The 11,410-nt window shown below is 73.1% G+C and overlaps 1 protein-coding gene across 1 annotated transcript; it reads left to right on the forward strand.

Annotated features, from left to right (window-relative positions):
* The first annotated feature begins 1,251 nt into the window (after positions 1-1,251).
* SHROOM4 (shroom family member 4) lies at positions 1,252-9,091 on the forward strand. The gene is made up of 10 exons (XM_035541633.1): positions 1,252-1,377; positions 3,072-3,223; positions 4,111-4,242; positions 4,530-6,186; positions 6,302-6,363; positions 6,575-7,078; positions 7,287-7,661; positions 7,741-7,912; positions 8,441-8,713; positions 8,822-9,091. The coding sequence occupies exons 1-10, from the start codon at positions 1,252-1,254 to the stop codon at positions 9,089-9,091; spliced, it is 3,723 nt and encodes a 1,240-aa protein (XP_035397526.1).
* The last annotated feature ends 2,319 nt before the right edge of the window (positions 9,092-11,410 follow it).

The following is an 11,410-nucleotide window of genomic DNA, read 5'->3' on the forward strand; positions in this document are numbered from 1 at the left end:
AGGGGCCCATGGGGCATTTTAAAGGCATGGTCCCAATTAGGGTTTAAAGGGGCAGGAGCTCCCTGGGGCCAGCTGCTGGCTGGGGGGCTCCTCCTGGGGTCACGCTGAAGGAGAGAGAGCATCGTGCCCATCACGCGCTGCCCACCGCGGGCACGGAGCCGGGGGCTCAGCGCTTGGTGCCTCAGTTTCCCCTGCCGGGAGATGGGAGGTGGGACCCCGTGTCCGGGGGTGGTGGCACCAAACCTGGGGGTGGTGGCACACACGGGCACGGTGACCCAGAGCCCAGCAGGACAAAGCAGGCTGGTGGCACCTGTGCTGTGACTGTCACCGTGCTCGTGGCTCCACCGGGCTCGGCCGTGCCGGCTGCAGGGGCATTTGAGGCACGGCCCTACAGGGGACGTTGTCCCCCAGCCCGGTGCCATGCTCGTGGTGGGGTGGAGAGAGCTTGGGGGGGGGGTGGGACGACACTGCATGGGGACAACCAGTGGTGGCACGGGGACACTGGGGACAGCTGGGAGGGTGGCAGGGGCGTCTGTGCTGGGGGGCTCCCACGTCCTGGCGGCCTGGGGCCAGCGCGGAGCTCCCGGCGCCGCTGTTTTGGGCAGGAGGCGATGAGTCAGAGCTGCCGGGGGGACGTGGGGTGACGTCCTGGGGGACAGGGTGGGGGCCAGACGGCGGCCTTGCGTCACCCGGTCCCCTCCCGGGCGTGGTGACGGGTGGCCCGCGAGTGGGCCCCTCGCAGGCTCCAAGCTGAGCCGTGCCAGCCCACGCCGCGCCGACCCGAACCCTGCCAAGCGCAATCGTGCCAAGCCCGCGCTCCTCGAGGCGTGCCAAGCTGTGCCGGGCTGAACCGTGCCACGGCGGGCCGGGCCGTGCCGCGCTGTGCCAAGCCGGACCACGCCGAGCCCGGGCGTGCCAAGTGTACGCGCGAGCTGTGCCAAACTGTGCCGTGCCGTGCCGTGCCGTGCCGTGCCGGCCCTCCTTGCTCCATCGGGCCGAGCCGAGCTGGACCGAGCCGAGCCGTGCAGCCACCCCCCCCCCCCCTCCGAGCCGAGCCGAGCCAAGCGGCTGCGGGCGGGTCCGAGCCGTGCCGAGCCGTGCCGAGCCGTGCCGAGCCGGGCGGGGCTGGCTGCGCTCCGCCCCGGCCTGGCGGGCGGGCGGTGGGGAGGGGGGTCGGGAGTGGGGGGGGGTGTCATTTCCTCCGCCGTGCCGAGCCGTGCCGAGCCGTGCCGGGATGGGGCGGTAGCGGCCATGGAGCGGGCCGAGGGCCGGCCCGGGGCCGTGCAGTTGGTGCATGTGCAGCTGCAGGGCGGCGCGCCCTGGGGCTTCACGCTGCGGGGGGGGCTGGAGCACGGCGAGCCCCTCATCGTCTCCAAGGTAAGGGGCGGCCGGGGCGGGTGGCGGCTTGGGGGCGGGGGGGAGCCCGTGTCGTGCCCCCCCCCCCTTCCCTGGGGCTCCCCTCGGGGCAGGGAAGGGGCCGGGGGCGGTGGCGGGGGGGTCCCGGGGCGGAGCGCCGGGAGCGGGAGGAAATTCCTCCGGCACATCCGTTGGGCTGGCGGGGGGGCGGCTACCCTCGTCCCCCCCCCCCCCCCCTCCGGCCCCGGGACGGCGATGCCGGGAGGGGGGCGACCCCCGTGTCTCCGCGGTGCCGCCCCCCCCACGTCCTCGGCATGGGACTTGGGGGGGCCCCGACCCGCTCCTGGACCTCCCCCTCCCCATCCCCGATGTGTCCCGGGGCGGGGGGGGGGGGGGGACACGGGGCTTGTCCCCGGGTGTGGTGGCAGCTGTGCCCCCCCTTCCCCGTGTCCCTCTCGCATAGGGGCGCGGGGAGCTGCGATGTCCCCCCCGCCCCGGGGGTGTCCCCCCGCCACCAGCGCGGCCCGGCTGGGAGCCGTGGGGCGCCCCATCTGCGTGGCGGGGGCCAGCCCCCAGCGTCCCCCCAACTTTGTCGTCTGCGTCCCCCCCACCCCGAGCTCGCCCAGGGCCCTCCCCGCCCTGCGCCGGGACGCGGGCAGCGAGGTCTGGCCGGGGGAGCTGGAAAAGTGGCTCCGGTCCCTGCCCTGCGCCCCGGGGGTGTCACCGCGGGGCTGCGAGCTGCCACCGCGCCTGGCTCGGCCCCGAGCTCGGGGGGGGCCCTGGGGACGCGTCCCGCCGCTGCTGGGAATAAGGAGGGGGGGGTCCTTGCGGTGCCGGCCCCCGCCGCCGCCGCCTCGTGTGCTGTGCAGACAAAGGGGGCTTGTTCCAGCGCTCTGTGCATTCACCGAGGGTCCCCCGGGGCGCCCGCGGCCGGCCGAGGTGCGTGCGTGCTGGCGGCGCGGGGGGCCCCCGGCCCCATGCCGGAAAAAGGCTGGGGAGGGGTCCCGCTGCGGGCCTCCGGCTGGGGTCCCATCCTGCGGTGGGCTTGGTGCGGGTCCCGGACCCTCGGTGGGCAGGTATTGCCGCGGTGCCACCATTAGGGCCCAGAGTGAACGCCGGGGTTCGGCTGCCGGCGGCCGGCTCCCCCGGTGCTGCGTCGCCCGTGGGGCCCCGAGCCCTGCCCCTGGGGGTGCCGGGGAGCGGCGGGGGCCCCCCGGCAGCGGGGCTGGCTGCCGCCCAGGCTGGCGCTGCGGGCAGAGCTCGTTCCTCCGCCGGGCAGGGCGGGGAGCCCGCGGGCAGGGTGGGCGCCTTTCGGCGGCGTGTCACCCCGCGGGTGGCTTTGGGGTCCGCACAGAAACCTCCGGGAACGGGGGGGCAAAGCCCTGCGCCGGGTGTTTTGCCCCCAGACCCCCGGGTGGGAGCTGGAGCAGCATCCTTACGGGGCTGGCAGTGAAGCCCCCATGGGTGCCGGGCACAAAGAGCCCTTGTGCTGCCCGCGCCCGCGGGGGAATCTGCTGGGACGGGACATTTTTCTTCCCCCCCTCCTCTCCCCATGCCCTTTCTTTGCTCAGAAACTCATGTGACTGGGGCGGACACCGCAGATCCCTCGCGTCCGCAGCGGGGTGCCCGGGGTGAAGGCACCCCGGTGCCGTTGGGATATGGAGAGGGGGGGAATTTTTGGGGTGGTGCCGCCCTGACACCCGTCTCTCGGCCAGGTGGAGGACGGCGGGAAGGCCGCGCTGTCCCGGAGGCTGCAGCCGGGTGACGAGCTGGTGAACATCAGCGGGACCCCCCTGTACGGGTCCCGCCAGGAAGCCCTCATCCTCATCAAGGGCTCCTACCGCACCCTCAAGATGATCGTCCGCAGGTTGGCACCGCCGCGGGGGGGGAGATGGATGTGGGGGGGGGGGGTTGGAAACTGCCCCCCCCTGCCCCGGGATGGCCGACGGGTAGTGGTGGGGACGCCCCCGGCATCCCTCCCGGTCCCCATGGTGGGGTGGGGAGGTCCCCATCCCGGTGCCGCCGGCTCGCCACCCCCTCCCTGGGCGGTATTGCCGAGCTCTGCCTTCCTGCCCGCCTGGGGAAGGAAGGGGAGGCAGCGCCGGCCCCCTCTGAGCCCCCCCCTCGCAGCCACTCCGGCGGCTGCCTCGCGGCCGGGCTCCAGCTCCCGCCGCACCCGGGGGCACGGGGGGTCCCAGGCCGCGCCGCTGCCTGGGCGCAGCTTCATCCATGGTGAGTTTGGGGGTGCTGGGGGGGAAGGGACCCTCGTGCCCCCCTCCCCAACCCCTCGGCTCTCACGCCAAGCCCCAGGGAGCAGCGGGGAGTGGGTGCGCTCCGCCCGCCCCATGGATGCTGGGGGCGGCGGGTGGCATTTTTGGGGCGCGGGGGGGTGGCATCACCCCATGGCTCCGCATGGTGCCACTGTGAGGGGCTGGGGGCACGGGGAGGGGGGACACAGAGGTGTCCCCAGGGTCCCTTTGCAGGGTCCGGTGGCTGAAACTCATGGGGGGCTGAGCTTGCGCTGGGCCCCGGGGGAGCAGGCGGCGGCCGTGCCCTGGGACGGGGACCCCGCATGCTGCGCCCGGGACCCCCTGCGCCCCCCCCCCCACCCCAAACTTCGTTGCTGTCCCCCTCGGGCGGGCTCTGGCCTGGGGTGGGGGGGCCAGGAAGCCCCGTAGGAAGTGACTTCAGCCCCGGTTCCTCGGCCCGGCTTCCTCCCCATTCTTGTCCTCTCCCGCTGTTGCTCTTGGCAAGGAGGAGCGTGCCCGTCCTCCGGCCCCATTCCTGGCATGTGGCCAAGCTCGCCGAAATCCGCCCCGACGCCCCGGCCATGCACTGCCCCCCCGACGCCTTCAGCCTCTCCTGGCCCTCGGGCTGTGATGTCAGGTGAGAAAATCAGGGCGGGGGGGGGGGGGGCTCGGCTGTTGCGGAAGGGGGGGTTCGGGGTGGGGGTCCCCTGTCTGCCCTGAGCCGCCCACGGGTTCGCCGCTGCCCTGCTTACTGCCGGCAGGAAGGGGTGGTGGCTCCGCTGGAGCCAGCCAGGAGGTGACGAGTCCCGGTGCCACGCATTCCCCGCGTCCCTATGTCCCCCGGGCAGCCCTCGCGCTGCCCCAGACCCGGGGGGTGCTCGCTCCCCCTCGGGGACACTGATGGCACCGTGGCGCTGCCAGCAGCGAGCTGTCCCTGCAGTGGAACCCGCTGTCCCGGCACTGCAGCACGGACCGCAGCAGCTCCATCGGGAGCATGGAAAGCCTGGATCAGCCTGGGCAGGCGTACTACGAAGGCACCCCCTCTCCGGTCGAGCACCACAGCAAGCGGGACTCAGCCTACAGCTCCTTCTCCGCCAGCTCCAACACCTCCGACTGCGCCCTCTCCCTCCGCCCCGAGGAAGCCGCCGGCCCCGAGGGACCCTGCAAGCCCCCCGACGGGCGCTACCTGCAGACGGGCTCCGAGGGGACAGAGCCTCGACACTCCACGCGACACCCCGTGCCCCCCCAGCCCCCCGTGCGCAGGGACAGCCTGCGGGCATCCCCAGCCGGTGGCGCTGACCGGCGCCGGGCATCAGTGCCCGCTTCCTCCTTGCACGCCCAGGGGAGGTGGATCTCTGACACCTTCCTGTGCCAGCGGGACAAGGACGCCGAGGCGACGAGCGGGAGGATGCCGGCGGCGTGTCCCCCGAAGGAGCACCTCTCTGCCGACCAGTATTACATGCTGAGCTCCCACCCCGACCGCTGCGTGGGGGACGGCGGGGACCGGCCGTACCCGGAGAGCGGGATGCACCGGGCAGCGGACGCGGGGATGGAGGTGGCGGGCGACACCGCGCTGCTGTCCCCCCTCCAAGGCCACCGGCACAGCGCGCCCGAGCAGCTCCTGGCCTCCCAGCTCCGTGCCCTCCAAGTGAGCACTGGCAGCGGGCGAGCGTCCCCGGCGTCCCCTGCGCCCGACGGGCACCGCTGGACCACATCCCCGCTGCACGCCGAGCACCGCGGGCAGGGCGGGCTGAGCCCGGCGCCCAGCACGGAGGGGCTGGCGGAGGAGAGCCGGGCTGGGGGCCGGCGCGCCGGGGGCCCCCCGAACCGCTCGGCTCACTTTCGGCGCCGCAGCGAGCGCTTCGCCACCAACCTGCGCAACGAGATCCAGCGGCGCAAGGCGCAGCTGCAGAAGAGCCGGGGGCCCGGCGCCCAAGCCCGGGGCGAGGAGCCGGTGGAGGAGGCGGAGGAGCCGGCCGAGGGCTCGCCGAGCCCCGCGCCCAGCGAGGACGGCAGGAGCTGCTCGGGGGAGTCGCTGCCGGTCCCCGAACCCGAGCGGGTGGCGCCGAGCCGAGGCCGCTGGCGCTGGTCCCCGGAGCGCAAGCTGCAGCCGCAGCGCTCGCCCAGTCCCCGCGAGCACAAGGGCGGCGAGGAAGCCGTCCTCCTGCCCTTCGCCGACCGGCGCCGTTTCTTCGAGGAAAGCAGCCGCCCTGCGCCCACCCGGCACGGCAAGCCCCAAAAACCGCCCGAGCCCGACGCTTTCCAAGCTGCCGAGCACCGTGATGCTCGCCGCATCTCTGGACCCTATGGCGAGTGCTGCCGGGAGCAGCCGCCCTACTATAAGGTGCTACCGAGGCACGGCGAGCTGGAATACCTGCGGGGCTGCACCTATCCCTACGGCGGCCCCGGGTTGCACGAACCTTGCCACTACTGCGCTGGAGAAATGTGCCCGGCGCTGCTGCCCCGCGGCCATGCCTACCGCTGCCACCCCTGGGCGCGCTGCCCCGACTGCTGCTGCCCGGCCACACGGCCCCCGCGGGAGGAGAGCGACACCTGGGCGCCCCGAAAAGCCTTCGTGCCGGTGAGCGAGCCGCGCTTTTGGGATTTTGGGGAAGCGCTTGGGGGTCACAGCTCGCTTGCACCCTGGGCTGGGGGGCTGGATCCTGCTTTCACGCCGCCTCTGCATCCCCACGCAGGAATTCCCTCCGGAGGAGTGGGAGCCGCCGGCGATCAGCAGGAAGGCCAGCCAGCCCACGGGGTGAGCCCGCGTGGGGCCGGGGGTGTGCGCTGCCCATGGGGACCCCTGCCCCATAGCACCAGGAGGGAGGGAGGGTGGGCTGCTGTGATTCTGGAGACGTGCAAAGCATCCCCATCCGCTGCCGTGCAAAGCGGGCTGGGTGCTGAAGGGTGGGCAGGCGCGATCAGGGGGTGACTTCCCGGGGGGGCCGGGTGCCCCCTTTTCTCCCCAGCGAGCTCTCCCACTACAAGCCGGGCTTCCCAAGGCTCGGCCCCTTCCGTCCGTGCTTCGAGAGCGCCGAGCCTGAGTGGCCGCCCTGCTACCGAACCGCGTCCACGCACGACCTCTCTTGGGACGCCGAGCGGCCGCCCCGCTCCCCCGAGCTCCCCCCGGAGCCCCTGCATCGCCCGCTGCGGGGCCGAGCCTTCTCCGAGAGCCACCTCAACCTGGAGCCCGCCAGCCCCCGGGGCCGCAGGGACCTTCTGCGGGCCAAAGCGGAGCCTCCGGGTTTGCCCAAAAAAAAGGGCCCCCCGCCCCCCCGACCGCCACCCCCCAACTGGGAGCAGTACCGGTTGCGCCGGGCGTCGCAGCACCCCAAGGAGGGCTCAGGACCCGGCACGGCCGCAGCGCCGTCCCGCAGCATCGCCGAAGCCGTGCGGCAGCGGTCGCGCAGCCTCGCCGCCGAGCCCCCCGGCCGCCCCCGCGGGACCCCAGAGCCCGAGGCTGAGGTTTGCAGGTTGGTGCCATGGGGCTGCGGGACCTCGGGTGGCTTCGGTGGCTTTGGGGCTGCGAGGTCTCCTTTGGAGGCCAGCATCTCCATCGCTTGGCTGGGGTGGGACGCGGCGGGTCTCTGGGAGGAAAGGGGGTCCCCGAGCTCCCTCCGTCCCCTCCCTGCATGTCCCGTGGGGGTGATGCCCCCCACCCACTGCTGCGGGTGTTCACAGGAGCAGGGAAGAGCACCCGATGGCGAAGGACCCCTGGGAGCAGGAGGAGCACCCCCAAAGGCTCGCCCGGAGCCGGGAGCGGGGCTGGTCCAGCGAGTGCCCCCTGCGTGTCCCCAGCCCCGCGGCCACCCAGGGGGGACCCTGTCCCCGCAGCCCCGAGGGGGCCAGCACCCGGGGGGGGCGGCCCCAGCCCCGCCGCATGAATTCGGAGGAGCTGCTGTGGGACGTGGTGGGCAGGGACCGCTCCTTGGCCGGCATCCTGGTGTCCCCCCCGGTCACCACCGCCACCGTCATGGGCGAGCTGATGGCGGCGGGGGACCGGCAGGCGTGGAGGGAGCGGGTCCAGCAGGATTGGCACCTGGAGCCGCAGGACAGGTAGGGTTGGCACCGTCCCCCCCGGGCGTCATCGCGTGGGGACCGCAGTGTCCCCAGCACTAAGCCCTTGTCCCCGCAGGCAGGGCTTCGAGCCCATCTCGCCGCCCCCCGGGGCCACCGGCAGCCCCCCCTCCTACGCGGCATATTACGGCAAAGCCGAGCTGCTCGGCAAGATGAAGGAGCTGCCGGAGGTGGTGGAGGGGAGCTCGGAGGAGGAGGAGGAGATGGATCGCGAGTTGGTGGAGAAGAAGGTAACGGGGATGGGGCTGCCAAATGGAGAACACTGGCTGCATGTCTCGGTCTGTGTGAGGACGGTGGCTGCACTGCTCATCCGTGCAAGGCTGCATTCATCTGTCTGTGCAAGGCTGTCGGCTGGCTGCACGCCTCCGATTGTGCAAGGGTGCTGGCTGCATGCCTCATCCGTGCAAGGCTGCTGGCTGCATTCACCTGTCTGTGCAAGGCTGATGGCTGCATGCATCTATCTGTGCAAGGATGCTGGCTGGCTGCACGCCTCTGCTTGTGCAAGGATGGTGGCTGTATGCCTCCATCCATGTAAGGATGGTGGCTGCATGCCTCATCCGTGCAAGGCTGCTGGCTGCGTTCATCTGTGCAAGGCTGCTGGCTGGCTGCACGCCTCCGTTTGTGCAAGGATGGCGGCTGTATGCCTCCACCCGTGCAAGGCTGCTGGCTGCATCCTTCCAGCGCAGGGCTGCTCAGTGCGGTGCCAGCACCCCAGGTCCCCCGCAGCAGCACCCGCATCTCCCCCATCCCTCCCGCAGCTGCAGCTGGTGGAGAGCCTGAGCCGCAAGCTGGCGGTGCTGCGGGAGGCGCAGCGGGGGCTGCAGGAGGACATCAGCGCCAACGGGGCACTGGGCGAGGAGGTGGCCGCCCACCTGCAGGCGCTCTGCACGCCGGGCGAGTTCGACAAGTACCGGCTCTTCGTGGGTGACCTGGACAAGGTGGTCAACCTGCTGCTGTCCCTCTCCGGCCGCCTGGCTCGGGTGGAGAACGCGCTGAGCGGGCTGGGGCCCCACGCCGCCGCCGAGGACGAGGTGCGCACCCGGGGCCGGGCGGTGCGTGCGAGGTGGGGGGGGGGGGACACCGGGACAAAACCAGGGGGGGCCGTCACGGGGCTCGGCAAACCCGATGTCCGCCCACAGCTGGCCCTGCGGGAGAAGCAGCGGCTGCTGGCGGCGCAGCTGGAGGACGCCAAGGAGCTGCGGGAGCACGTGGGGCGGCGGGAGGAGGCGGTGGGCGCCATGGTGGCGCGCTACCTGCCCCCCGAGCAGCTGCAGGACTACCGGCACTTCGTCAAGATGAAGTCGGCGCTCACGGCCGAGCAGCGCGAGCTGGAGGAGAAGATCAAGCTGGGCCAGGAGCAGCTGCGCTGCCTGCGCGAGAGCCTCGGCCAGGCACCCACGGGGCACTAGCCTCCCCCCCCCCCCCCCCAGGCCGCACCGCGCGCTGTCCGGCCTTTTGTTTTTTTTTCTTTTTTTTTTTTTAATTTATTTTGCAGGTCCATCAAAGCGGGGGGTGCCCGTGGGAGTCACCCCGGCACCCGTCCCACCATGTGCCTTAGAACCCATGGATGCCGCAGTGCCTAAAGGGTTAAACCCTCCGCACGCCCCCCCCCCCCCCACCCCCCATCCGTCTGTCCATGTCCATGTCCGTCTGTCCGGAGGCAGAGGAATGCGCAGGCCCCCAGCCTCCTCTTCCTCCCCATTGTGTCGGGAACAATGGCCCCAGTCCCTCCGTCCTTGACCCGCTCCCCGCCGTGTCCCCATGGGCCGTGGGGACACAGGGGGTGGCACCGGTGGCACCCGGCCCTCGGCTCCCCGCACCGGCGGGGGGGGGGGGGGGACACAAAATCACCCCAAGGACAAATCGGGGCGCCTGTCCCCACGTCCGTCTGTGCTGCAGTGTCCCCACGTAGCACTTAGTCCCCCGCCCCGCCGCCGTCCCTCTGTCCCTGCAGGACGGACGGACGGACGGACGGCTGCCTTCACGCTGATTTTGCACAGGGGTCTGGCAGCAGCAGGTTCCTTTTTTTTTTTGGGGGGTGGGGGGGGGGGGGTGATGACAGGGACATTTTGGGGACCCGAGCACAGGGCCACCGCTAGGACCAAAGAGTGGGTGTCCCCCAGGGAGGGGGCACGGGGCGGGGGGGGGGGACGGTGACCTCGTGCCTTTCACACACTAAAGGAGCAGCAGCAGCTGCACAACTGGCCCAGCCGTGTCCCGCCTGCTTTGTCACCCGGCGTCCCCAAACGTCCCCACGGGGGGGGGTCCCAGCGCCACCAGCACAGCCACCAGGGGCTGGGGGTGAGGAGGTGCCACGGGTCCCCACGCCCCCCTCCCCCGCGCTGCGAGGGCAGGGCCGGCCGCTGGGCGGCACCCGCGGGACGCCGGGCACGCGTGGGGGCAGCGGGAGCGTGGGGGGGAACACGGGGGGGGGGGGCGCTTGTGCACGGGGGTGGGCGCGTGCTCGGGTGGGGGGGTGGGGGGGTGAGCCCCCAGCGTGGGCCCGCGCGCTCGCGTGTGAGCGCGGACACGCGTGGCCCAAGCGCGCGTCTGTGGAGACCCGGGTGAAGGCGTGCATACGCGCGTGGGTGGGCCCGCTGGTGCAAGCACACGCGTGGCAGTGAGCATTCCCACGGGGAGGGGGCACACGCACACGTGTGTCACGGGGCCCCGGGGGCCCTGCTGTCCGTCCGTCTGCGTGTCCGTCCCCACCGCGGGAACCTCTGCACCCACAGCTCCCCACGCCAAGCCCCTTCCTTGCTGCCCCCCCCCCCCCCCCCCCCGCTGCGCGTTCGTGGGCACAGCCCCGCGCGTGCACGCGCATGTTCCCCGGCGCCGCCGCGTGCGCTCGCCCCGTGCCCGTGCACGCCCGTGCACGCGTGGGCGGATGCAAAAATGCCCGCGCACGGCGGGGGGGGGGGGGGGGGTTGGGGGGGCGGTGCCTGCGCTCACCTGTGCCGGGGAGCGCCCGGCGTGCCCGCGCACGCGTGGGTGCGCTCACCCGCACACGCGCAGCCCGGCTCCCCACGCGCACACCCGCGGCGGCGACGCGGGTGCTCCCGCGCACACGTGGGCGGCGCACACACGCATGTGCACGGCGGCGGCGCGTGTGCTCGCCCCTGCCCGTGCACGCGTGCTCGGGGCCGTGCGTGGGCCGCCCGTGCCGCAGCAGCAGCAGCAGCAGCAGCAGCAGCAGCCGGAGCAGGCTGGGGCTTGCGGCGCAGGGGCAGGGCCGGGGCTGCCTTGCAGAGGCGGGGGGGGGGGGGGCGGGGGGGGGTGGGGGGGGCGCACGGGGCGGGGGGGGGGGCGCGCAGCGACCTTGCACCGGCATCGGCGGCGGCTCGGGGCTGCAAAGGTGCGTGCCCCGGAATATTTTGGCGGGGGGGGGGGGGGGGGGGGGGATGCGCGGCCCCACGCTTGGGGTGGTGGTGGTGGTGGTGGGGTTGTGCATGGGGTGTGTGGGGGGAGACAGCAATGCGGTGCCGCCGGTTTGCTCCCCACCCCCCCCAATAAAAAAATAAGCAACCCACGCTTGTTGCTGCGCGGGGAGGAGGCAGCGCCTTTGCTGGGGCTTGGAGGGGAGATGGGGGGCTCCCAGCGGGTGCCCCCCTCCCGGCCCTGCCGCGCTTCCCTCGGCCCGCAGCGCTGTCAGGTAGGCGCCCCCCCCACCCCCTGCACGCGGGGAGCCCCGGGACCCCCCATCCTGTCCTGCCCCACAGCACCATGGG

This window comes from Cygnus atratus, chromosome 13 (assembly GCF_013377495.2).
Source record: "Cygnus atratus isolate AKBS03 ecotype Queensland, Australia chromosome 13, CAtr_DNAZoo_HiC_assembly, whole genome shotgun sequence".
NCBI classification, from domain to species: Eukaryota; Metazoa; Chordata; class Aves; order Anseriformes; family Anatidae; genus Cygnus; species Cygnus atratus.